Source organism: Acomys russatus, chromosome 1, assembly GCF_903995435.1.
Source record: "Acomys russatus chromosome 1, mAcoRus1.1, whole genome shotgun sequence".
Taxonomy (NCBI): domain Eukaryota; kingdom Metazoa; phylum Chordata; class Mammalia; order Rodentia; family Muridae; genus Acomys; species Acomys russatus.
Window position 1 is genome coordinate 63,390,631 of NC_067137.1, and position 27,468 is coordinate 63,418,098.

General features: G+C 42.9%; 1 protein-coding gene across 1 annotated transcript in view; it reads right to left on the reverse strand.

Moving 5' to 3' along the window:
* Heatr5a (HEAT repeat containing 5A) overlaps positions 1-27,468 on the reverse strand; it is a 105,106-nt gene that overhangs the window by 62,556 nt on the left and 15,082 nt on the right. Inside the window, exons 5-13 of the mRNA XM_051145883.1 lie at positions 25,838-25,987; positions 24,987-25,161; positions 16,817-16,974; positions 15,280-15,535; positions 13,773-13,928; positions 11,527-11,777; positions 9,460-9,571; positions 7,660-7,812; positions 5,823-5,922 (exon numbers count right to left, since the gene is read on the reverse strand). Coding sequence (XP_051001840.1) covers positions 5,823-5,922; positions 7,660-7,812; positions 9,460-9,571; positions 11,527-11,777; positions 13,773-13,928; positions 15,280-15,535; positions 16,817-16,974; positions 24,987-25,161; positions 25,838-25,987 — 1,511 coding nt within the window. The remainder of the gene's footprint in view (positions 1-5,822; positions 5,923-7,659; positions 7,813-9,459; positions 9,572-11,526; positions 11,778-13,772; positions 13,929-15,279; positions 15,536-16,816; positions 16,975-24,986; positions 25,162-25,837; positions 25,988-27,468) is intronic.

Below are 27,468 nucleotides of genomic sequence, written 5' to 3' on the forward strand. Positions count from 1 at the left end.
CACATAATTAGACCCAAGAATAAGACTTTTTAAGGCCAAACACTCCCTATCCAATAAAGACAAAACAAAATTAGCCAAAAGTGGGGGAGGGCACGGAGCCAGTGAGAGCCGCAATAGGTAACCGACAACCTAACCCTAATCTCTGAGTGTGATCTGGGAACCCCAGGGGAAAGGACAGAACTGTCTGACTCCACAAGCTTCTGCTAACGCCTGCTCTCACACACAAATGATCAAAATGTAAAAAGCACAATACAGAACCTGAGCGGATTCAGAGTAGAAATACAGGGGCTGGAGAGATGGCTCAGAGGTTAAGAGCACTGTTTGTTCTTCCTGAGTTTGTCCTGAGCTCAATTCCCAGCAACTAGGGTAGGAATACAAACGCCAGCACCACCATGAGGACCTGAGGCTTCCACCCACGTAAGGTAAAGACAAAGGAGTGGGGTCTCCTTAAAGGGGTTAACATGGCTCTAGGCCCTTGCAAAGGCATATAAGATTAATTCAGTTAGTCAAGGAAATATAATTCTAAACACCTACAAATTATTTTAGAATATAAAAAGCTAAAGGTGAAAATCTTGTAGGAAGAAACTGACAAACCCAAAACCATGACAGGCTAAGCAAGTAAGAAACAGCAACAATAGCACATGGCATGTGTAAAAATTCTGTTTGTTACAAAGCAAATCAAAAAGAATTGAAGTGTCAGACAAAATGTGATAAATGTTTATCCAATACTTACTAGAAACTTTATGAGCTAAACAGTTTAAGATTAAACAAAACAAAACAAAAAGAGGTGATAGAGAATAATAAAGTAAAAACAAATTTCACCATGAACAAGGCTATTTCTCACAAACATGAACAGGTATGCCTTAGTGAGCCTCAACAGGAAGGACAAGCAGAAGCATAAAACAACTCCAGAATGAAGGGACACTACAGTTACAGCAAACTCTAAAGGTAGGATTTTAAAAGATTAAAAAGAACAAAGTCGGGGGCTGGAGAGATGGCTCAGAGGCTGAGAGCTCTGGCTGCTCTTCCAAAGGTCCTGAGTTCAATTCCCAGCAACCACATGGTGGCTCACAGCCATCTATAATGAGATCTGGTGCCCTTTTCTGGTGTGCAGGTATACATGCAGGCAGAGCACTATATACATAATAAATAAATCTTTTTTTTTTTTTTTTAAAGAAAACATGGGGGAATAATTAAAAGCAAACAAACAAGGTCATGCTGAAACATCTGAAAATAAAGATAGGTTAGGAAAACTCTTGGTACATAGCACATACCTCAACAGACCTCACAGAGTCAGGAATAAAGAAACGGATTTTACATTATTAAAAAGAATCATGTAGAAATTTCAGACAGATGCCTCTCAGAAAGTTTCATGTGGCCAATCACTCCAACCATACATAAACTCTCCTGATGAAATCTTAATTTATGAGGCTAATAAGATTTCAATACTTCATGAGAAAGTATAAGAAATAGGACAGCCTCACTAATGACTATATATAAAGAAACCTGTAACAAAACCACATTCAGATGCTTATAAAACTGACCGATAAAGGCCAGGCGTGGTGGTGCACGCCTTTAATCCAGCACTCAGGAGGCAGAGGCAGAGGCAGAGGCAGAGGCAGAGGCAGAGGCAAGTGGATCTCTGTGAGTTCAAATCCAGCCTGGTCTACAGAGCGAGTTTCAGGACAGCCAGAGCTGTCACACTGAGAAACCTTGTCTTGAAAAACCAAAACCAAAAACAAAACTGTGGCTGGAGAGATGGCTCAGAGGCTAAGAACCCTGTCTGCTCTTCCAGAGGTCCTGAGCTCAATTTCCGGCAACCACATGGTGGTTCACAACCATCTATACTGGGATCTGATGTCCTCTCTGGCCTGCGGGTGTACATCCAGATAGAGCACTCAGACATAAAATAAATACGTAATTGTAAAAAACCTTAAAGGAAAAAAAAAGAATAGAAAAAAAAAAACCTGACCAATAAGTTTCTTAAAGTTTATCACATTGAACAAAATTTGATACAAATCAAAATCTTCTCATATTAAAAAATAAAACAAAACGCATCACCCAATAGAGCATGTACTTAAAAGCAGTCCATAGCAAACGTCACTGTCTCTCTAGTCTCTGCCTCCTGAGTAGCTGACACACTATGCCTGTGCCCTGAACACGAATTCTATGTTGTTGCCTTTGTGTTTTTAATTTAAAAAATTTATGTGTATGCGTGCTTGTATGTACGTACGTGTGTGTGTGTGTGTGTGTGTGTGTGTGTATGTATGTATGTATGTGCACCAGGTGCACATGCCTGGTGCTTATGAAGGCCAGAAGAGGAAATCGTGTCGAGACTGGGGCTACAGACGGTTGTGAGCTGTCGTGTTGTTGCTGGAAATTGAACTACAGTCCTGGAGAAGAGCAGCCATGGCTTTTAACCACTGAGCCACCCATTTCCCCAGCCCATTGGTATGTGTTTCTGAGACAAAGTCTCAGCTATGTATCCTAGGATGGCCTACAAGTTGCTTTGTAGTGCAGGCCGGTTTTGAGTTTGTGGTGGGTGATCATTTTGCCTCCTGTGTGTTGGCATCATAGGTGTGCTTTACTAAAAGCAGCTTCTGTGCAGTAGGAACACACACTTAGAGACCAGGCTGGCCTCGAACTCATAGAGATCCACCTGCCTCTGCCTCCGAGTGCTGGGATTAAAAGCGTGCACCACCATGCCTGGCGTCAGTTCCATTCTTATACAGCAGCAATGAAGAGATCATATATACCACACAGCACATATTTAACAACAGAAATAAAGTACCTGGGAACTGAGTTTCTAAAAGGAAAACATCTTGATCTTATAAGACACCGCAATAATAGGGATACATTGTGTTTATATTATTATAACAATTAAATTTTCTTTAGGTATAGATTCAGTTACAAACACAATTTCAACAGATGATGATCCGAAGTGCAAAAATGCCAAAAAATATATGGTGGAAGTGCTTGCTGTAAGACATAATTTGTTATGAGGATGACGTGTTGGCAAAAAGGCAGGCAAGCAGACTAATGGGCCACAGTGAGGAGCAAAGAAAGACTCACTCACGCTTAGGGATGTGGTGCCTGAGATAGTGGGGTCACTCACCGAAGGAAGGACAGACTGTTAAAGTCAAGCACAATCAAGGAGTTGTCCACATGAAAAAAGAAAATGAAATTGGATCTTGGTCTGGTCTGAATTTTTTGTCCCTGAACATTCCGTGTTGAAAACTTAACCCCCTGCCTTTCTCAGCAGTGAGCAGGCCATGCAGAATCAGGATGGCCTCAGCCGTATCTATGCGCCCGGGAGCACCCAGCTGCAGGGAGTGCTAGTGTCACCTGCCACTAGAGTCAGCTTTGACAAGAATTAGCCAGCGCCTTTGAGGAGGCTGCTATGACGTACAATACTGAAGAGGATCCACAGCTTCTGCCATTAACCTCAATAAATTGTGGGTGCTGGTCAGCGAGAGCATCTAAGAGCAAAACGAGAACGGAGCTTTCCTCAGCACTGACTGCCATGACCAGACTCCTGCCAGGGTCGGGGAGGGGAAGCTCCAGAAGCAGCCTCATCACCAAGTCCAATTTTTGTTTTTGTTTTTCAAGACAGGATTTCTTTATGTTAACACCCCTGGGTGTCCTGGAACTCGCTCTGTAGACCAGGCTGGCCTCGAACTTACAGAGATCTGCCTGCCTCTGCCTCCCAGTGCTGGGATTAAAGGCATGCACCATCACCAGCTACAGCAAAGCTCAATTTTTTTTTTTTTCTAGGTTCTTTTGTTTTACTTGAGACAGGATCTCACCGTGAATCCTTGGCTGGCCTGGAACTAGACCAGGCTGGTCTACCTCCCTGGGACTAGGGCATGTCTCAGCACTTCTGGTTCCAAATTCCTCAGTAGAAGAGGTGAGGGAAGATTAAATGTGTCCTGTTGGCTTGAAACCACACAGAGGCAGCTCATTAAATGCTACCCATTAAACGCAAGGAAATAAATTAATGAAAACTTAATGTCCAATCCAATACTGTTGAAAAGCTGGGCCTTTTGCCTTCGACCTCATCAATGATTAATGGCTTTATGAAATTGTTTGACAAAGGCAGTTTGGTTCCCTTTGCCTCTGTGTCCTTTCCGCCACATGAGGACACATGATCCACCCTCTTCAAAGGAGGGAAAAATAAGGTGCCATGTTGGAGACGGAGAGCAGGCTCTTACCAGACACTATTCTGCCAGCACCTTGTTCTTAGACTCTCAGCCTCCAGAACTGTAAACATAATTTTCTGTTCTCCCTATATCACTTGGTCTGAGGCATTTGTCACAGCAGGATAAATACACTAAGACAGACTTGCACCGCAAAGTAGAAAAATCAGTTTAAGATGGATAAAAAAATGTAAACATAAAAGACAAAACTTGAAATAATAGAAAATCTTAGCAAAAATATACACGATGGAGCCAACTGTGGTGGCACATATCTTGAATCCCAGCATTTGAGAGGAAAGGCAGGTGGACATTTGTGAGTTTGAGGCCAGTCTGGTCTACAAATGGAGTTCAAGACAGCCAAGGCTTACCAAGAAAAGCCTTGATACCCTATGAACATATACAAGGGGAGGTAATCCCCCTCAGGAACAGTCATAGGGGAGGGGAATAAGGGGAAAATGGGAGAGAGGGAAGAATGGGAGGATACAAGGGATGGGATAACCACTGAGATATAACAAGAATAAATTAATAAAATAAAATAAAATAAAATTAAAAAAAAAAAAAAAAAAGACAGCCAAGAGAAAACCTGTCTCAAAATGCACAAAACAAAACAAAACAACAACAACAGACCCCAAACCAATTCCCCCTGCCCTCCCAAAAGAACACCACCTGAAAAAGTAATACATGAATGACATTTAAACTAACAACATATTAATAACAAATATTTTTAGTATTATAATGGGCAGCAATAGTATTGCAAATATATAAAGTTTTATAAATCAACTTAAAAGGACAAACAACCTAAAAGAAAAAGCGACCAGATCAAAGGCATGTCAATCGCTCATGGTCTAGTTCAGCGAAACAAGTACAACCGTCTGTCTCCATGAATGAGTTGCGCTGGAGAACAGCCACACCGGTTTCCACTCAGCACCATGCATGATTCCTTCTGAGCTGGAAGAGCAGAGCAACTTCAAGGCAGCCCTCAGAGCCTACAAAGCTTTAAGTACTTCCTGTGACCCTTAACAGGAAATGTCTGCAGGCCCTGCTCTAGCCATGCCAGATTCAATGGTGTTCATCTATTATCATATTTAACAGGCCATATCTGAAATGCATATTTCTTTATATATAAAATGGCATAAAATTAAAAACCTTTGGAAAGATTTTTCTCTATACCATACTAATTTGTAATCAGTGTTTATAACTGTAAGTCACACACACTATAAAAAAGTATTGGCTTCTCTAGTGTTTTATCAGATAGATGTTAGATCCACTTACAAGAAGTGTAAGCACACAAAAACCTGAAAGTGTCAACAAGTGCCTGCTTCTTAGGACCACGGAAGAGCACTAACGGACCAACACAATGCATAGCAGGGCTAGGGTTTAGTCCCTTGTTAAATCTGCCTGTGCAAAAGGCATATTATTTGCCAAGCAATTTTCCTTCCCTTTTTATATGAATTTTCTCTCAAGATCCTAGCCTGAAAAAAGAGAAAAGCCACACATCTAAATGATTGCTTTCCCCTGCAAAAGGAGCCAGCCACTCAGCCTCCTTACGATGTATCTCAGGCTATTATAGAGACAGTAACTAGCTGCTCTTAGGGAATTCTACTAGTTTGCACAGCCAATGCTTACTGAGTCAGCAAATCCACAGCACAGGGAAGTGGTGGCAGAAGACGCTGAATGACTTCATCAGTAAGAAGGTCACCACAGTGGGAAATGAAGCTCTTGACAGCTGAAAATGAAGACAGACATTTACTTGGTACAGGGTAGTCAACCAGGAGACAAGAGCATGAGTTATGTTATAAAGAAGTGTGTCTTAACCCCCCCAAAATCTTGAAATCCTAGTGATAAAAAGGAAGCCAGTATATTCCATCTTTAGGTGTGTTTTTCTTTTCTTTTCTTTTTTCTTTTTTTGTTTTTTTGGGACAAGGTTTCTCTGTGTGGCCTTGGCTGTCTTGGACTCGATTTGTAGACCAGGTTGGCCTTGAACTCACAGCGATCCACCTACCTCTGCCTCCTGAGTGCTGGGATTAAAGGCATGCACCACCACGCCCGGCTTGAGGTGTATTTTTCAAGAATTTCCTGAGATTTTCTGAGATTGCTAAGAGACTAATAAATTAATGAGATGTTGTTGTCCTGGGTTGTCCTTAGACCTTGAGCTCAGAAGTTTAAAAATAGAAAAACAGCCAGGCATGGTGGCATACACCTTTGATCCCAGTGCTCAGGGAGGCAGAGGCAGGTGGATCTCAGTGAGTTCGAGGCCAGCCTGGTCTACAAAGTCCAGGACATGACAGCCAAGGCTACACAAAGAAACCCTGTCTTGAAAACCCAAATCAAAGAAACAACAACAACAAATAAAAATAAAGAAAGAAAAGAAAAAAAAGAAAAAGAAGCTGGGCATGGTAGCGAAACATTTAATCCCAGCACCTGGGAGGCAGGTAGATCTTTGCAAGTTCACGACCAGCCTGGTCTACACAGTGAGTTCTAGGACAGCCAGGCAGGAAATGAGACCCCATCTCAAATTAAAAAGGAGTGGGGGGGAGAAGGCTGGGCGTGGTAGTGTATGCCTTTAATCCCAGCACTTGAGAGGCCGAGGTAGGTGGATCACTGTGAGTTCGAGGCCAGCCTAGTCTAAAAAAGTGAGTCTAGGACAGCCAAGGCTACACAGGAAAACCCTGTCTCGAAAAACCAAAAAAAAAAAAAAAAAAGAGAGGGGTTGGGTGAGGTGAGGTGGGGTGGGGAGAAGACTATGTAGGATCCATGTCTGGCTCCTAGCACCATGCTACTTAGATTTCAGCTCAAGGAGGATCTCATCCTCTTCCGGCCTCCACAGGCACCCATCCACACATGTAGACAGACGCATCACAGACACAGACATAAAAACAAAACAGCCTAGACTTCCAAGTCTGCCAAGTGGTCACTAACCCTACAGAACCAAGTGGACTCTAGCCAGGGAGTTTACAGGGAGTTGAAGCAACTCAGATTGCTTCAAAAGAGGATTAAAATACATACTTTAGGTTGAGTTTAAGGTTGAAATTAATTTTTTTTCTTTTTGAGGGTAAAATGCCACGGATAAACAAAACAAATATGTGCTCCCTGGTCTTTCTAGGAAAGCCATCCATCATTCCTTAGTTCAAACTGAAGAATTACTGTCAGGTCTATATACACTGTCACACATACTTAATGGATCCTCAGGGCAAATTAAATCAAACCCTCACTAGTTCCGGAAAGAGGAATGAGTAGCTACCTCAAGCAATCTTGTCAGTTTCCATCTGGACCAAATCTAATGAACCAAGCAGTAATCAGTCTAAATCAGACTTAGCTCATTGCCACTCGCCAGTTATCACCAGCTAACTGACGACACTCAGGTGTGGAGCCCACCAGTCACATCCCTGTCCCCTCAGACCAAATGACGCATGCAGACAGAGGGCGGAGAAAGGGAAGAGGAGAGAGAGGACAGTCAACCTACCGCAGAGAGCACCGGCTCGCCCCTCCAGGGTTACTTGCCACGTAAATGAATCTCCTCGGCTTTTTTCTGTCTCTAGGTCTTTAGGAGCTGCCGGGAAGACACAGTTCCACAACAGCAGAACTCGAGCAAGATGATGACTGACCACGGCGGGACCTGCAAAAAGAACCTAAGTGACTCTCTAAAGCTCCCTTATAAAGCGGGAATGCATCTTCTTGTCTTCTGGTTCCAAATGAATGAATGAATCACTATTACAAGTGTTAGGGTACAAGAAACAAACAAACCCCAAAACAAGGAACTGCAGCGAAGCCTGGGTTGGGATGTCAGCTTACAGCTACTGGGTCTCCTGTGATAGAGTGAATTTCAATGTACTTAAAAAAAAAAACAAAACAAAACTGAGAAGTGCCACAAAAATGGAAGGTTCAATGCACTCCAACAAGTTAACAATCTTCAGAATAACTTCTTTAGGGGGGTTTCAAGACAGAGCTTCTCTGTGTGACAGCTCCGGCTGTCCTAGACTCACTTTGTAGACCAGGCTGTCCTGGAACTCAGAGACCCACCCGCCGCTGCCTCCCTCTATTTTTAAATTGTGTGCACATTTGTGTGTCTGTGTTTGGGGATGCATACCAGTGCAGCTGCCCATGGAAGCTACAGGAGGCTGTTGGATCCGATCCCTGAGGCGGGAATTACAGGCAGTAGGGAGCTGCCTAACTGTGGAAGCTGGAAACCAAAGTCAGGTCCCCTGCAAGAGCAGCCCCTGCATGCTCTAAACACTGAGCTCCTCTTCAGCCCCATAACTCCTTCTGCCTCACTCTCCCAAGGACTGTATGAGTTATACGCTAACACATCTGGCTCCTAATGGTGATCACTTCAATTTCTTTGTTTAAAACGTTTTTTTAGCCAGGTGTGGCGGTACACGCCTCTAATCCCAGCACTCAGGGAAGCAGACTCTACAAAGTGAGTCAATGACAGCCAAGGCTACACATCGAAACCTGGACTTGAAAAACAAACAAACAAAAAAAGCTTTTAAGACTTGTTTTTATGTGTGTGAGTGCTTTGCCTGCATGTACATATGTGTACCACGTGAGGACCTGGTGCTTGTTGAGATCAGAAAGGGCATCAGGCCCCCCAGAACCGGAATACACTGGCTAGTTCTGTCAACTTGACACAAGCAGTTGTTTGGGAAGAAGGAACTTGGACTAAGGAAGTGTTCCTACAGACTGGCCTGTGGCCAACCCTGGGTACATTTTCTTGATTGATGATTGATATATGAAGGCTCAATTCACCACCCGAGACAGGTGGTCCTGAGCGCCGTAAGAAAGCAGGCCAATAAGCAACACGCCTCCATGGCTCTTGCGTCAGTTGCTTACAAGTCATGAGCTAAAGAAACTCTTTCCTCCCCAAGTTGCTCTTGGTCACAGTGCTTTACCACAGCAATAAAAACCCTAACTAAGGCAGTTACAAATGGTTGTCAGCCACCATGTGGGTGCAGGGAACAGCACCAGGGTCCTTGGCAAGAACAAGTGCTCGCAGCTTCTGAGCCATCTCTCACTTTGAGCTCAGGCTGGCCTAGAAGTCATGATCCTTTGGCCTTAGGCACCCTGCCCAGAGCTAAGATGGCAGGTAGGTAGCACAGCGCGAAGCTTCCCGTGTTAGCTTCTGATAACAGCTTGCTCCAGGTTAAAATTCAGAAGCAATAAAAGGCAATGTAGAGGGCTGTTGAGACAGCTCAGCAGGTAAAGGTGCTTGCTACACAACAACACAGTCATTCATCCTTATGGAAACCCTCCAAGGAATGGTTACCTAACGTCATGAGAGCGGCAATCAACAACCATCCTGCTTGTGTGCGCTGAAGTGACAGGCGACTGTTCTGAGCAGCAGAACACAGCAAATCCTCTGCTAATGTCATGATAATCTGCTTGTGTATAGAACAAAGTAATGAAAATCAGCTCACAGATTAGTACCCAAGTGAAAGAAACTAATTACAATTTCTTGGAAGACTGGCTCTTACATGTAATAAATTACAACCACGGCCAATTGTGGAGGCTAAATGATAGGACGATATCACACAGGAAAATATAAACAATTAAGTTTTCAAGGTTAAAAACCAGAAGATTAAGTGGCACACATATAGGCACAATTCTTTGTGAGGCACAAGTGACAACACTGTAAGGCTATTCAAAATGTAGCTGTCCAGGGGTCTCATTTACTTTGCTTTAAGCAATTCACTTCTTTGATAAGTAATCACCAGAAGGAGTTTCGTTATAATAGTTTATATATGAACTCGATACCTTATGGGCTCAAAATGGCTTCCCTAAAAGCAGTGGCCTGGGATACTACAAAATTTTACATTTTAAAAGTCTCTAAAATAGATGGTGTAAACGACAGAGAATTAACCAGGTATTTCAGATGTGTGCATCCCGCGTGCTTATAGAGTCCAAAGAACGAGAAGAATGTATGGAGTCTGAGGAAGCCTATGTTACCAATCTCCGCTGGACAGATGTTCACTGCAGGAACTACACGTACAGTGCCCAAGGGAGGCAGCTGTGCCAATTACGGCATATACAGTTAACAGATGACTCTCAGAAAAAGGAAGGACAAAACAACCATTTAGTCAAATCTGGACAAGAGGGCATCTTCTCAGAAGAAATTTCACATACGGTAGGTCAGAATTAATGAGAATTGAGGAGAAAATTAATACACACAATAATAGCACTGGCTCAGCAGTCAGCAGCACCGGCTGCTCTTGCAGAGGGCCCGTGTTCAGTTCCCAGCACTCACATGGTGGCATATAATCACCTTAACTCCAGCTTCATGTGATCTAACACCCTTTCTGACCTCTGTGGCCAGCAGGCATGTATGAGGCACACATACATACACTCAGGCAAAACACTTATACAAATTAAGATTTTTTTTTAAAGGTACTTCCTCAAGTTGTCAACCAGTGCATTACAGTGACACTGACAACACTAGGGGTGTCAGGAATCTGTGAAGCTGTTGTAGAGGACGGATCAGACAGTTGTGTATATAACTCTTTAACAGAGAGGACAGAGCCTCAGTCTCCTAACGAGGATATTCCCTATTACCTGTTAATTGCTGCTTCTAGTCATTTTTAGTAGAAAGAATGAGGCTGTAAGTACTTTGAAGACATAAAATTGTGTTTATAGTGATAATTTCATCTTAACATATGGGCTTTTATTTAACTTTCTTGATTCTACAACTATAGCTCTCTTTTTTCTTATATGGAAAAAAAAATCTCAGCTTGTAAATTATTAATTACTTATTGACTTTATACACTTATATGTAACTAATTCAGAAGTAACAATACCAATATTGACAATAACTATAAGTTTATTAAATGACACTCAGGTTTTATTTTGCAAGTCTATTTGTCTTTTGCTTTTTTTTTTTTTTTTTTTTTTTTTGGAGACAGAGTCCAGGCCACTCTCCAACTCTTGATCCACTTGCCTCAGCCTCCAAAGAAATGGGCTCAAAAGCTGAGTACAGATAAGGAGAAACCAGAGTATCAGGCGGGATTTTAAGTAGACTTATGTGGTAAGGCTAGACACACTGCAAATGCTGTTCTCACATAGAAAGCCTTCTAGCAACAGCACAGGAAGCACCCCTCCGCCACCACAGTACTGGGGTCAGAGCGCACTGGGCAAATCCTCCATCTGTGGGTTATGCAGTCTAGATCAGAAGCATTCCTTCAGAAATGTGAGGACAATCATCTAGTGTTCAACACAAGAGGAACACGCAGGCGAATGCTTAGGACAGCTGTCCCACATGGCTTTAACTGGGTGACATACCAACAGCAACCCACTTCAAGAACACTTGAACACATCACCACATAGAAAATGAAACCATTACCTTGCCTTTTCCATGAGGAATTCCCAAAGGACAGTGTGTCACTGCACCCAGCAGAGCCGCCACAGCAAAACTAAAGCCAGTCACTGCTTCCGGTGAAGACTTAAGTATCGCAAGCCGGTCTAGGCAACGATCTAAGAGAGGCGTCAGGTGGGAAGGCAGTGCCACAGCAATACAGTGCAAGCACCAAGCTGCTGCCAGTCGGACAGAAACGCTGGGGTGCACACTCACCGAAATGACACTGTCCAGAAGGCCTAGAAGGACAGAACAAAACAAATGACTTGTGTATACAAAAAGAACTCATTTAAGCCACTAGACAGTTAAAAGAATGGATAGCCAACCGGATATAAACTATACTACTTTTATGAGAAGCCAAATTACAATGAAGGAAGTGAGACATAATTAAATTGCTCCTCCCCCCTTTTAAACACAAAGATCTCTTCTAGTATTAACTCATGAGTATGGGTTTAAGCTATGTCAATACACAAAAGAAACATTTTCTTGATGTCTTTCGTATTTTACCTTGAAATCATTAGTAGTTTAGTATTTACACACCTGTAATCTCAGCATATGGGGAGGCAGAGGCAGGTGGATTGCTCTGAGTTTAAGGCCAGCCTGGTCTACAAAGTAAGTCCAGGACATCTACATAGAGAAACCCTGGGGGGGGGGGGCGGGGAAGGGAAGGAGGAGGAAGAAGAGGAGGAGGAAGAAAGAAAGAGAAGACAAAAAAAGTCATATCATAATACCCTTTAAAAGACAGATCATTTTTATTATTTTTAGCATGTGAATGCAGGGGCCTGCAGAGGACAGATGCTCTGGAGCCCCCTGGAGCTGGAGTAACAGGCAGCTCTGAGCTGCCTGACCTGGCTGCTGCAGATTGAACTAGGCTTTATGCTCTTGGCCTCTAAGTCATCTTTCCAGTGTACTTGCTCCTCTACAAAAATCTCTCTAGAACATTCCAGACACAACAATATGCTTCTTATCTACTACATGGCTTTTATCTGATAGCACATTCTAAAACCAAGGTTTCACCAGGACCTCAGTAGTCTACCCTACTAACAACAAGCTGGAGTACAGTGAACAGAGAAAAAAGCTTCTATTTATTATGATTCAAGACAGACTTTTACTGAAACATGAAAGTTTCCTGCCAGCTGCTATAAAAATTTAAAGAGCTTACAAACATAAACATGACATAAGCAGAAAGCATAACAAAGAACAGAGCCAAAGAAAGGATAATCAAAAAGAAACCAGCCACTAAAGACCACATCTTACAGGGCTTCATTGACAGGACACATTCTGAGCAGGTAAACTGACAGAACTGAAAAGTTGATGAGTAGCCATCAGGAATTGGGAAGGACATGTGGGCCTGGCCCTTTGGGGTGGTAAAAACATCCTGCATTAGGCAGGGGTGGTGGTCATATAACTAACTGTGAACTCATAAAATTACCGAGTTGCGTACTTTAGAGGGGTGAACTTTGTGTATCTGAAGATATCATGATGTTGACACATTATTCTAAAAGGCAGAGACTTATTTTCAGAAAGAATAAAAACAACTTAAAAAGCCCTCTAAGGAACGGATCGCAAGAACTCCACAGACAGTGGGGTTCTCCCTGCAGGAGAGATCCAGGTGTGCTTATCTGTAAGTTTTTCCATTACACTAGGAAGAGGAATGAGGAGTTACAAACAGCCTTTTCATTTTTTTTTTAAAATAAGAACAGGATCTTACTATGTAGCTTTTGTCCCCAAGTGCTGAGATTGAAGGTGTGCATCTTGCCACACCTTACCAGAGAACAGCCTTTAATTATAAAAGGGAGGAAAAGCAAATAAACTGTCAAATCCTAAAATCCAGAAAAGGCCCTCAAACCCAACCATCCATCATCTTTTAAATTTTTATTTTATGTGTGTGTTTGTATGTGTACACGTGTGTGCGTGAGTGTGTGTGAAACCTTGGAGGCCAGAAGAGCTACAGTTACTGGTGGTTGTAAGCTGCCAGATATGGTTGCTGATAACTGAGCTCAGGTCTCCTAGGAGAAGAGCCAGTGTTCTTAACCACTAAGCCAGCCCTCCAGACCTCAAGCACATCTATATTTTAAGATAATCTTGACTACAAGCTTCCATAAACTATCTAACGAACCTCCAGTGGCTGCATAGTTCTAAGTGAGCTCTGGCTTCTTCACCTAATTTCCTTCCTTGTGTACAACTGAAATACAGTAAATACAGTATGGAGACAGTCACAAACACACATCTACCTGCAGTGCAATCCTGCAGCAAAGGTGCGGCTGTGGTGCCAACACTGTGGATGAGATTTCCAAGCTCTTGTAATGCACAAACCAATGCATGCTGGCTCGCTGCTACATCTGTGGAACTGAGACGGGTTTCCAAATTACCATCACTCAATACAGCATCTGCCAGAAACACAGGAATGACTTATGCATCACTTTTATTAACGCATGTCATAGGAAGTCAGTGTTAGGAGCAGACAAGCGTAAGGGTCAAAGTGAGCACAGCACATCCACTTCATCAGTAGGAAACTGTTGGGGAGGTAAGTGGGATGTTTAAGTGGGCAACCACATAGAGGATGAGCTGAGGTTGAACTAAGATATATCTTGAAAGAAATTTAGATCATTAATTTTATAATTTTATGCGTATGACCATTTTTGCCTGCATGATGTATTTGACACATGTGTGCTTGGTGCCTGAGGTCAGATGAAGGTGTTAGTTTCCTTGGAATTGGAGTTACAGTGGGTGCTGGGACTCCAACCCAGGTCTTCTGCAAAAGCAACAAGTACTCTTAAGCACTGAGCCATCTCTCCAGCCCCTGCACAAAGATTTGACTCAAGCAACATGATCAGATCCCTTGTTACTCTAGTCAGCCATGGAGAATGAAAAAGAACACTCTGCCACTTCCCCACCTTTTAGCTAAAATTAAGTGTAAGAAAAATTCAGGGTGATAAGAGTGGACAATATGGGGCTGGAGAGATGGCTCAGAGGTTAAGAGCACTGACTGTTCTTCCAGAAGTCCTGAGTTCAATTCCCAGCAACCACATGGTGGCTCACAACCATCTATAATGGGATCAGGCGGACGTGGTGGCATACGCCTTTAATCCCAACACTCAAGAGGCAGAGGCAGGTGGATTGCTATGAGTTCGAGGCCAGCCTGGTCTACAAAGTGAGTCCAGGATAGCCAAGGCTACACAGAGAAACCCTGTCTCGAAAAACAAAAAAAAAAAAAAAAAAAAAACAAAACAAAGAATTAGGTGCCCTCTTCTGGCCTGCAAGTGTACATGGAGGCAGAGCACTGTATACAAAATAATAAATAAATAAATCTTAAAAAACAAAAAAGAAAAGAGTGGACAATATGTAACATAAAATACCCTGCTTAAAAACAGCAATCATCTTCAATGTATAGGAACCCTAACATGAATTCTGAGGAACTGTATAACCAGCCTCTAAGATTTTTGTTATGGGCCTGGAGAGGTGGTTAAGTGGTTAAAGCATTTGCTGCTCTTCCAGAGGATCTGGGTCCCAGCACCCACGTTGGGTGGCTAACAACCACTCAAACTTCAGGAGATCTGATGACCTATTCCGGCCTCCTAAGGCCTTCAACTCAACATACATGTGTGTACACACATGAACATGGAGATACATACACACGAATACATAGTTTTTTAAATGTTTTTAGTGATATGGTAATCCAGGAAGCATTGCTTTGTCAGAGGGTGACTGACAAACAAGAGCCGTTTAGTAGATTCATACCCATCGCTTTCTTCAGCTTCCCCACGGCCTGGCAGATACCCTTTGCAGCAGCGATTTGCGACTTCTCTCCAAGAAGGCCTCCTATAGTCGCTCGAAGAACAAAAGAAACACACCGGCGACAGCAGACAGCATCGGCCTGAGTTTGTGTGGCTTTAGGATTCAACTGTGATACAAGGCTTAGGATGTGAGAGAGAAAGACAGCAAAATTCTTCTCTAGCCAAGCTCCTCCTAATGTTGAAACAAATACCACGTAAGCCTAAAAAGAAAGCAATTTCATCTTCAAAATTCGACCATTTCAGTTGCAAATCAGTATCTTTTTTGTTCACACAGATACCTAGAATTTCCCCTCCACACTGCATCCATCCCTGACTTAGTCACTCCATACATGTTTGTGTAGCATTAGTTTTTTGTTAATTTGTGGCAAGACTGAAGCCACAGTCTTTCAGTGCAGACTCCACATATGTTGTGCCTCTATTCTACTTTGGTCAGGCTCTGCAAATGTACAGTAGAGAGATATTGCCAGATAATTTGTAAAATGTGTTCCTGGCTTCTGGGAATGAAGGCATTAAGATACTTGACCTAATGAACAAGCAAGCTGAGTTCAAACACATGGATGGACACCTTGTATTAACTCCAAAGGACTGCTCTAGACACCTAAGGAGAGTTTACAGTGGCGAGTTGCTCTCTTATCTCCTCAGAGCTAATAGCTTGTCTTACCTTAGATGCATAGACAAGCACAATTCTCAAGCAACATATAACACAGAAATAGTTTATATCACACCGGGAGCTCCCACTTCATGAACTAGCCATGCAGCACAATCCAGCAGGACGCATGTACGTTTTTATTTTATTTTTAATTGTTCATTTAAAATCTTCAGCATGCGTGTGTTAATTTCATTTTGTGGCTGGACTTAGTGAATTTCAGGGATCCATCTCAGGCAGACGAGAGGCCCTGCTGGCTGAGCTTCATCCCCAGCCCAGCCCATCATGCACTTTTCTAAAGCACAGTCTGTGCTCAATCACAACATTTAGGAAGAAGCCAGTTTGGGCAAAGGCTGCATTGATCTTTGAATTGTTTCATTCTAAGAAACCTTTCTAAAAGTTTAGCTTTAAAATTTGTGTTTAGAACGGAAAATTACACAGCAAAATCGTAAGTTGCATGCCATAATCTTTTATAGGAGTTAAAATCATATAAGATGTTATCTTGACACATTAAACAATATGAACTAACATTTAAACTGCACTGCATAAGCATATATAAACACAGTGGAAGACATGTTCAGCCATAAAATACATGACAGCACCAGGAGAGAAAAAAATGAGTATGATTAAAAACCTGTCACTAAAAATTAACATCACATTTAGGTTACAAAAGTCTCTTAACCTGTCAGCTCGTTTTCAAAACTGTTTTAGCTTCAGCACATCTGTTGTAAGCATGAGCAGAAGTAGCAACCTTCCACTGTGGAATCAGAGACTAAAACTGACAACAGGCCAGCGGAGATTACATGTACGTTACCGACCAAGTTCTGACGCTGACCTGAGTAACTCCAACTCGAACGTCCCTACTGACTGAACTGCTTCCTTTCAGCATATCTCCACTGGCTCGAAGGAATCCTGAACTTCCACGCAGAAATCCTGTCCCCAGCAATTCCAGAACTTCCTCCAGAGATACTCTGCGAGCACTCTGCCTCGAGGCTGCCGTGACAAAGAACAAAAGAGTGAGTCATAGTTTACAGACTACATATTTTGTTTGTTTTTGTTTTTCTAGACAGGGTTTCTCTGTGTAGCCTTGGCTGTCCTGGACTTGCTTTGTAGACCAGGCTGGCCTTGAACTCACAGTGGTCCACCTGCCCCTGCCTCCCTGTGGGCTGGGACTAAAGGCGTGAGCCACCATGCCTGGCCTTTACAGACTAAATTTTAATGTGCACTCTCTTTACTTTTTGGTGTTGGAGGACAATCTAGCAACCTGTGCATGCTAAGCACATGCTGTTTCTGAGCCACATTTAAATGTCACATTTATACATGGTCTCTATTAGCCAAGAGCAAGCATACTGACAGAAAAACTAAAAATAAAAACATAATCCAAAGTTCACAGGGATTTTATATATTAATGCACAAAAGAAGTCCAAGACAATGTAATGGCCCGTGAGAATGAGCCTGGGAGGGCTGGGGATGTAGCTGTGTGGTACCATGCTTGCCTGGAACGTACCGAGCTGTAGGGTCAATCCTTAGCTCTGAGGGAAAAAAAGTACCCTCATGGACATCTTAAAGTTTATGCCACTTTATGATCCTGTTCCACTGCTTTCTTTCCTCAAAGAAATTAAAAGGTGAACATTTCCACCAGTGGTGGTGGCACACGCCTTCATGTGGGAAGGATTGTAAGCTTTGTCCCAGGTGAAAGCAGCCTTGGAGAGCTTTGCCCCTTGGAAACACCACGGATAGAGTGAATGGAGCCACCCTGGGTCTGAAATTCGGGAAGTGGACCGGCGGACTCCAGCCGTGCTATTGTGTTTCTAATTGAACATAGATGGGGACAGGGATCCTGACCCAGACCGGCCATTGCACGCCGCAGGCTGAGGAGAGAGGAAAAGGCTGCAGTTTTTGGGGAGAGACCAGTTTACAAGCCAGACCAGCGTGCAGGCCAGAGACACCTGGGGATCCATCCCGTGGAACAGATACCAGAAGGTTTACTCTTGTTTTTCTTGAACCCTTTTTCCTTCTTGTATAGGATTGTTAAAAAACAGAGCCAACGCCTTTACTTGGGAGGAAAAAGCAGGTGGATCTCTCTGAGGCCAGCCTGACCTACAGAGTGAATTGTAGGACAGCCAGGGCTACACAGAGATACTCTGTCTCAAAAAAAACCAAAAACCAAAACCCAATAACAACAAAAAGGGGAAATTTCTCAAAACAAAAGAAAATATAAATAAAACAAAGATGCATTATCACAAATGAAAATGGAATGCTTTGAAAATCTGAAATACGAGCTGGGTGGTGGCGCACGCCTTTAATCTCAGCACTCGGGAGGCAGAGGCAGGCGGATTGCTGTGAGTTCAAGGCCAGCCTGGTCTACAAGGCGAGTCCAGGACAGCCAAGGCTATACAGAGAAACCTTTTCTCAAAAAGCCAAAAAACAAAACAAAAAAATCTGAAATACTAAAGAAAGGACTAGAAAGATGGTATGTTGTGGTCTTGCAGAAAACCCAAGATTGATTCCCAGCAGATACTTCAACTTCGGGGAATCCAATTCCTTTTGCCAGTCTCTGCAAGTACTGCACGGATAGACACAAATTCCCACACATGTACAGCATATAATTAAAGACATACATTTAAAAAAAAAATCTTCAAAAAATAGAAATACTAAAGAAACCAAAACATGAATTTTTCCAAATGTTCTATATTGGAGGTTGGTCTGATGTATTTTGATGCTAATTACTGCTTACTGTATCTGCCCCACCTGTACCTACCCGAAGAGCCTAACCTATTTGACCAATAAAAAGTCATCATCACAGCAGGGAGTGGTGGCGCATGCCTTTAATCCCAGCACTTGGGAGGCAGAGGCAGGTGGATGGCTGTGAGTTCAAGGCCAGCCTGGTCTACAAAGTGAGTCTAGGACAGCCAAGGCTACACAGAGAAACCTTGTCTCGAAAAACCAAACCAAACCAAACCAAAACAAAACAAAACAAAAGTCATCATCGCACCTGCACAGGTCAAATGGAATAGGCATGGCTAAAATTCCCTGGCTTGGGGAGACAGAGAGAATCTTGGGAGGAGAGACGGGAGGAGAGAAGACGGTTGCACCATCATGGGTTAGGTGGAGGAGAAGCGCACGGCCAGCGTGGAGGATTTGGCCCAGATGAAGAACATTTGTGAGTATTTGGGATTCTGGATGGGAGGTAGCTTGATAGAAATTATTAGAAGCAGATGGCATGGCATTGGGACAGGTATCCCATGCCTGCCCTACTATGGGAAATAGTTTTGAAGAGATAGAAACGTTGTTTTTCCACCCTGGCCACTCGGTTCTTTCCAGATGGCCTCGGGGCTGTTATATTCTATCTGAGAAAAAACCACAGCCTCTTACCTATCCCAAGCACCTGACAACACGTGACGCCCCAAGCTGAGCTCTTGCCCCCTCAGGGATAAAATAACTAGTAACCAATCATTTTAAAGGTCAACTAACCAATCATGTTTATACTAAGGTCTGCATCTGTAAGGGTATTTAAACCCTCCACCATTACAGAACAGCGTCTTCCCATCTCCCCGGAGTATGGTGAACCCTGATGCACTGGCTCGATAAAATTCCTTTGCTTTTGCATCGACTCTGGGCTCTGGCTCTCAATGGGCTTCCAGGAATAGACTCAGGCGATCAAAGTTTAGGGGAGTAATATTTGCCCTACCCCAGGTTAATTAAAGCTATTTTAAAATATAACAGGTGTTTGTGTCTTGATTGATTGCTAACAGGTTAAAAAATAGTATGTAATTATGGGAACGATTATGAGCTTTGTCACAGGTGAAGCAATCTTGGCGGGCTTTGCCCTTGGACACACCAGGGATACTCCTTGAGATTAACCTTGAGATAGACTGGGTGGGGCCATCCTGGGCGTGGAATTTGGGAAGCAGACTGGGGGACTCCACCCAGATTATTGTGTTTCTAATCAATCCTCGATGGGAGGAGGAGACCACGGCCCTTGCACGTGAGAGACACAGGCAGAGAGGACGAGAAGGCAGCAGGTGCGGACCAAGCTCCAGCACACATGGATCGGAAAAAGGATCAGCAAACAGGCCAGACCAGCGCGCAGGCCAGAGACACCTAGGGACCCGTCCTGTGGAATGGATACCGGAAGGTTCACTCTTGTTTCACTTTTACCTTTTTTCCCTCTTGTGTAAGATAGTTGGGTTGTATAATAAAGTTTAATTGTTAAGAAACAGAGCCAACATATAATAACAATTATAGGCCTAATAATAAACATTATTAGGTCATACTGGTAAATTAACTGCAACAGTTCTAGAACTTCTAATAAATTTTATATAACTTTGTTATGTTTTCTTATTAATTTCTCAACTGGCAAATTTTTATTATTTTGTCAGTCTCTTAAATCTAAGTATGATTACAATTACTCAATTGGCTCTTAGGCTATAATGATTAAAAGGCCAGTTAGGGCAGGAGTTTAAGATTGTCTTAGCCAACACTTAGCCAGCCAGGCAGAGGCAAGTGGATCGCTATGAGTTCAAGGCCAGCCGGGTCTACTAAGAGAGTCTAGGGCAGCCAAGGCTACACAGAGAAACCTTGTCTTGAAAAACCAAAAAAGAAAAAAAAAAAAATCTCTCAAATTAAAAAAAGAAAAGCAAGCCGTAAGAAGAGTAGAGTCAATTTCAAAACACTTTTTTAACCTAGGCCCCTCATATTTTCATTCTTTTCTCATTTTGAAGAATAAATTTTGGCCAGTTGTTTCATAGAACAACTCTGGTTTCAACAAGTTTGGAATTTCCCCCGAATTCTGGCAGAGAACCACCTAGCTGACACTGTTTCTCTCTCAGTTGCTTTGCTTTGCACATCTGAGTACAAAAGGCTTCTCAATGTATCTACCGTGAAAATATTATTGGAAAGTACTATACAAATTCCACCCAAGATCTGGCAGGAACTGTGTAGACTCTTCCCTGACTGCAGAAAGGTGCGTTCTGTCTACTGTCGTCCGCAGTGGCTAGCCACCACTACACCATGTGAAAGCGCTTTCCCTTTCTCCAGAGTCACATAGATTCAGTGTGGACTCACAGAGCCTTTTTTATTCAGAGGTTAATGGTTTCTGTCACTGTCTATTTGATGCTAACATTGCCCTGGGTCTGACCAGCAGAAGCCTCTCTACAATACAGAGGCTCCCTGGTTTTGGTACAAGATGCTGAGGCTCACCTTGAACTTCTCATGTTCCAACCTCAGAACTAAGATCCAGGGTCTCAGCTCTGGATATACTGATGACAGCTCAGCTGAACTGAGGTTGAGTGCTAGAGCAGTCAACGGTGACTCCATGAGCTTTGGGTTAAACACCTAGAAGGAGGGCTCTGGGAATGCAGAGTGTTTGCCTATCATGAAAGGCCCTGGGTTGTATCCCCAGCACGGAATAAGATGGACACGGTGGAGCAAACCCACATATCCCAAATAAAAATAAATTAAACCGTATGATACAGCCTTCCCTTTGTGAATATTCACTTAAAAGAACTAAAACCAGAATTCCAGCATGTGATGGCTAATTGGTTGTCACCTGCCTACATCTAGAATTAACTAAAACCCAAGCAACTGGGCACACTTGTGAGGGATTTTTTCTTGTTTGGATTATCTGAGATGGAAGACCCACCCTAAGGGCCACATCTCCTCATGGCAGCCCACATGAACGTGTAGAGGAACTTTAATTCAGAACATGGTTGCTCTGGCAAGAGATCACATCCGAAGACCACCTAGGTCTATGTGATCAGTACACACAAGCCTTTAATCAAGGAGACAGAGGCAAACAGATCTGAGTTCAAGGCCAGCCTGATAGAGAGCAAGTATCAGGAAAGAAAAGCTGAGGTCCAGGTGTGGTGGCACACGCCTTTAAGCCCAAACAATGAAGGTAAAGTTAGTTTGTAGAAGGAAGCACCCATGTTTGAAACTGATGTCTAACTGAGTGGCAGAAAGGTGATGAATCAGAGAAGACCTGACAGAACAGGATACGCCCAACTCTCAGGGGAAGAGAGAGGAAAGGGAAGCTACTTAAGGGACAATGGGGAGAGAGACAGAGACAGTAATGGGGACACTACTAGGACAGTAATAGAGAGGCAGGCTGCAGAGAGAGAGCAAGCTAGACACAGGTGAAGACAGAACGAGCCAGAGAATGAGAAGGAGCCAGGCGATTAGAAAAGGTTGCTGGAGTTAGTTTGAGGCCAAGTAGAGCCATTCAGAGAGAGAAGCCAGATTGAATTAATTAGTCAGCTTGGAGAGGAGTTTGAGTCAGAACAGCTGAGTTGAACCAGCCAGCCCAGAGCGCAGAAAGAACAAAAAAGGGTGAGCTTATTCAGCAGCAAGTCTCAGAGGCTGAAAACATTCTAGGCCTAGCTTAAATTGTACGGCGGCTAGAAGCTTCCAGGACTAGGCCTAGGTTAGCAGACAACTGAAATAAGTGAACAAAAGCTCAAGGACACTAAAGAAGGAAGCTATTATTCCTGCCTGCTTGCCCTCGTTCTCCTGGCAAGTTCATCTACATGTTGCTGAGCAATGTCTTTCACTGGAGTTGGAACCTTCAGGATTCCAGTGCAGAGTGAAAACGGGCAGCTTGCTAAGACCCCCCCCTTGGACTCCAGATTGGGACTGCGCAGACACCCAGTCCTGTGGACTGTAACAATTACCAGATCCCCCGCCTCCCCATCAGGAGGCAGCCATTGTCGAACTACTTGGACCACATCCTGTAAGCCACTCCAATAAATCCCTTGTTAATACAGATGTTCATTCTATCCCATCGATTCCTTTAGAGAACCACGACTCATACACAGAAATTAGTACTCATACTCACTGCAACACTATTCGCAATAGTCAAGATGCTCATGCAAACAATCTCAATGACCATCAACAAGTACAGATCAGATTAGCATATACACACCACTGGGTAACAGTAAGTCTTCAGAAAGCAAGGAGTTATGGTGCTTATGACAAACCACAGTAGGTCTCAAGTCCATCATGTAAAGAGGAAGCCAGGCTGCAGATGCTGCTCAGTTGGCCCAGAGCTTTGACCCCAGCACTGCATAAAACATGGTGGCACACACACCTCTTATGCCAACACCTGGAGGTTAGGCAGGAAGATCAATGTTCAAGATCATCCCGGACTGTATAACAAGTTCAAGGCTAGCCTGGGATACTCTGAATAAAACAAAATAAAAAGCACAACACAGGTATGATTTGTAGATTATCTTTTAGCTGCACAAGGTAGAATTTAAAGATGCAAAATGAAAGTATTTCCAGCAAAAGAGTAGGCCAAGGTTTCACTTTGAGTACTGATTCTCCCCGGCTGGCTTCACCACTGCCATAGGAGACGCAGTCAGATGACCTGCGCGTCTGCTGTGCAGCTCTACACCCTGCTCTTCACTCCAGCCAGGGTCTGCTGCACACGACAGTCTGTGGAGGTGTGCAATTGACATTTTTAACAAACATATGTTCTAATCTAGGTTTCTTAGGTGACTTTAAGATTTTCACCTCTTAAAGGTAATTAAATTTTTCCTGGTTTGGTGTGTGTGTGTGTATCTTTTAGCATAGCCGTGACCCCCTCCAAATAAGAAAATCTGAGTGAATCACAAGACTAAAAAAACCATGGTAAAAACAAAGGCTTCCTATTATGACTTGTGGGTCTCACTTGGAGAATGAGAAGATAGTATCTAAAGTTTGCTACTGTTTCCCACGTGATTCTAACATGGTGTCACTTTTGTCCTCTTTCACCTGTAGTTGAGGAGCAATGTTTTATAGAAATACTTTCCCTCTATATAATAGCGAATTACTTATATAATAGAGTTTTTCAAATAGTGTATATACAAATTATATAGACCGCCTGATAAAGTAAGGGAAGACTCTAGCCAGCCCCAGCATAGGAAACATGGATCTTCTCCCCTATTCCCTCTGCCTTGCTAAAAACCATTAGATTACATTCCTAAAGTGAGCCACCAAGGTCTGTTCCCTTATTTGGCCACTTCCTCCTTCTGAGGCTGACTACCAAGTGCAACTATCAAAGTACTGCAGTCCTGCATTAAAAGTCCCCTTTTGGCTCACCCAATTAACATGCCTAATTACAACTGCACACCTCATCCTAACACAGGGTTTCTTCTTTGTACCTTTATAAACTTTCATTTCTTATGTGCCAGGTCTGTCCCCTCTCTATCCAAAGGCAGTCTTTTGTCCCCAGGACAAGTAACCCTTCTCCCTCTCCTGTTCTCTTCCCCTTCTCCTTCGTCCTCTGTCTCCTATCTTTGTCTCTTATTCCCTCTCGTCAGTCCCTCTGGGACAAATAAATCTCCTTTGTGCTGGGAACTTGGTCTAGGGGGTCCTAGGCCAATATTGGTCTCTTACAGTAAGAATTTAGATTAAATTAGGTGGGCCTTAGGATAAACCACTTAGGTTATGCCTTCTGGTCTGAGGATATCTGAGTCAAGGTCTAGAGAAGTTACATTTTCACTTGTGTGAGCTTTTTTATCTTTGAGGATAAAGTTTCAAATTATTCATCAGTGCTTTGCATGTACTATAAATTAAACCTTTGTTTTAAAAAATATCCCCTCCTTAGCTGGGAGTGGTGGTGCACATCTTTAATCCCAGCACACAGGGAGGCAGAGACAGGTGGATCTCTGTGAGTTCAAAGACAGCCTGGTCTACAAAGTGAGTCCAGCACAGCCAGGACTATAGGAGAAACCCTGTCTCCAAAACAAAACAAAACAAACAAACAAAAAACTGAAAAAAAGACAAACAAAAAACAAAAACAGAAACAACCCCAAAAAACTGTCTAAACAGAATAAATTCCAAATATCTCTTTGAAATTATCCACATCAGCTGTGTCTTTTTACCAATCTAGAAAACAACAAGCCAAATATAATAAAATATATTCTGCTTTTTAAAAACTAAGAATGGATAGCTGTAATGCTACATGTATTTACCAACAGAAGAGAGTTAAAGAAGACACTCTGAAAATAACTGAATAACTTTACCTGCTCCTGGATGCTTAGCAATTACAGCTTTGGCCAACACTGTACCCAGCAGCTTTGAAACTGAAATCCGTACGTCATAATTAGAACCTTCAAAAGACTTAAAACATAGTGTGGCCACACTGTCCAGGTCTGTGCTCCACATAAAGATGGCCTCATTCTGGAGTTCAAGAAGACACTATCAAATGTAAACATAAATTAATGAAAAAACAAAAAACAAATGTCAAGTTTAGATCTATGTAATGGTCTAACAAAAGCCATAATTTCACACTATTTTATATGTTTACAGGAATAAGCAGAAACTATTAACTCATATATAAGTACGAAAAAGGTAAGAGGAAAACCTGCTTTTAATTCCCAGAAGCATATTTTTAAAAGTCCTTGCCAGGTGTGGTGGCACATGCCTTTAATCGCAGCACTTGGGAGGCAGAGGCAGGTGGATCTCTGTGAGTTTGAGGCCAGCCTGGTCTACAAAGAAAGTCCAGGACAGCCAGGGCTACACAGAGAAACCCTGTCTCAAAAAAACAAAACCACAAACAAACAAAAGAGCAACTTCACTGTACTACCTATTCAACTGTATCAAAATAATTTCAAAAAAGTTTTTTTACAATAATAAATCTACCAAACATATTTCTGTTCACATATGTATGAAAGAGACACAGGGCAAACAATGCATCCGTAAACATAGAAGTCTGACTTTCTTTTCTGGCCTGTGGCTCCTCATGCCAGCAGCAGACCCCTGGGCTGATTCCCAGGGCTGCAGCTCAACTTCATGCTCCTGATTCTAATGCTTTCAGAGGGGTCGTCACTCTCTTTGTACACGGTGTGGGAAAGTGGCAAGTAGACCCTTTTACCTTGGCAGCAGCACAGCGGACAGCCATGGACCTGTCTGTTAGGCAGGACCGAGCAGCCTTGTAAACATCCCTGTGGCAAGGTGCGGCAGCAGCGCCCAGCCCAGTCAATATACTCTGCAGACTCAGCATGATCTCATAGCGGCCTTGAGACTGCCAGAAAGAAAAGAACGTGGAAAGTCCACATGAAGAACAGCATTAAGCAGTGTGTCTAGCTCAGATGGAAGACATTAAGGTGTCTATATATATATCGATATATACACATGTATACTGTCTGTACTTGTTACATCTAACACAACAGAGTCCCAGCACTCTGTGAGGCTCTGACCTGGGCCATAGGTGTTCCTCAGTGAGAGCACTTGTCCAGTTAGGCTCTGTGTTCAATGTCACCACCAAAAAACAAGGGCTGGAGAGATGGCTCATTGGTTAAGATCAGTGACGGCTACAGCAGAGGCCCCAGGTTCAGGTCCCAGCACCCACACGGCAGCCCACAATCCCCAGTAACTCCAGTTCCAGGGAGTCCAGTGCCCTCTTCTGGCCTCCAAGGGGCACCAGGCATGCATGTGGTACATATGTACATGTGTTGGCAAAACTCTTAAACACATAAAATAAAAATAAAGAACTCTAAAACACACACACACACACCTCTACATAGGTATCTGGATTTTATTTCTAAGTCTCAAAAAAAGCTATGTAATTTTTAATTTATTCATTTTATTTCCTCATTTATAAGTCGAGGGAATGAAGCTGAGAAGCAGTGGGAGTGAGGTGTAAGCTCCTGCGGACACACTGTCAAGAAACAGCAGTTCCCTTTATTGATGATGCTTTAACTAACTGTCCAAGATGCCTCTGGAAGTGAAGGCCACTGTACAAAGTTGACTGAAGAACTGCTGTTTCTTGACAGTGTGTTGGCAGGAGCTTACGCCTCACTCCCACTGCCTCTTAGCTTCCTTTCCCTCGACTTATAAATGAGAAAACTGAATGAACATATGATCACATAGATGTAAATGCAGCCTGCTGAGCCCTCTTATGATCGCTCCTACATAGGGTCTCAGGGCTGAGCACTTGGATAACAGATTGGGGCTCAGCACTGCTGAGGACCAACCCCCCTCCTCTCAGCAGTCAGGGGGTGTATGTTCTTTGTCTAGGACATGGTGAGACTTGCCCTTTCCATGAATAAAACCAAAGTCTCCCCAGACATCTCAACCTTTTGGAAACCACTGCTGAAAAGTAATTTGCTTGGGAGATTTGGTAAGGCAGACTTCACCCCTTAAGGTCTTGACTCTAGTACAAATGTTAAGGTCAATGGTTTGTTTTAATTTCCTCACATTTTGTCTTGTTGCATTTCAGAAATGTGAAGCCAGCCTATCTTTCTATAAATGACTTCAGGACTGCTTTCTAGACTGCCTCTCTAACAGAGAAAGAAGAGCATCTGTTGTGATCTTTTCACATTATCCCTAAATATTAGGAAAGATAAGACTTAAATTTTTTTGATTAATATATAAGCTTAATTCCCAAACTTGGTAAAACTACAGTTGTTGAGAGATTACAGGATCTTAGAGGTTAAATTAATAGTCAGTCTTAGAAACAAAAGGTGCTTCAGGGAGTAATGCTGCAGTATCCATGAGGGAAAG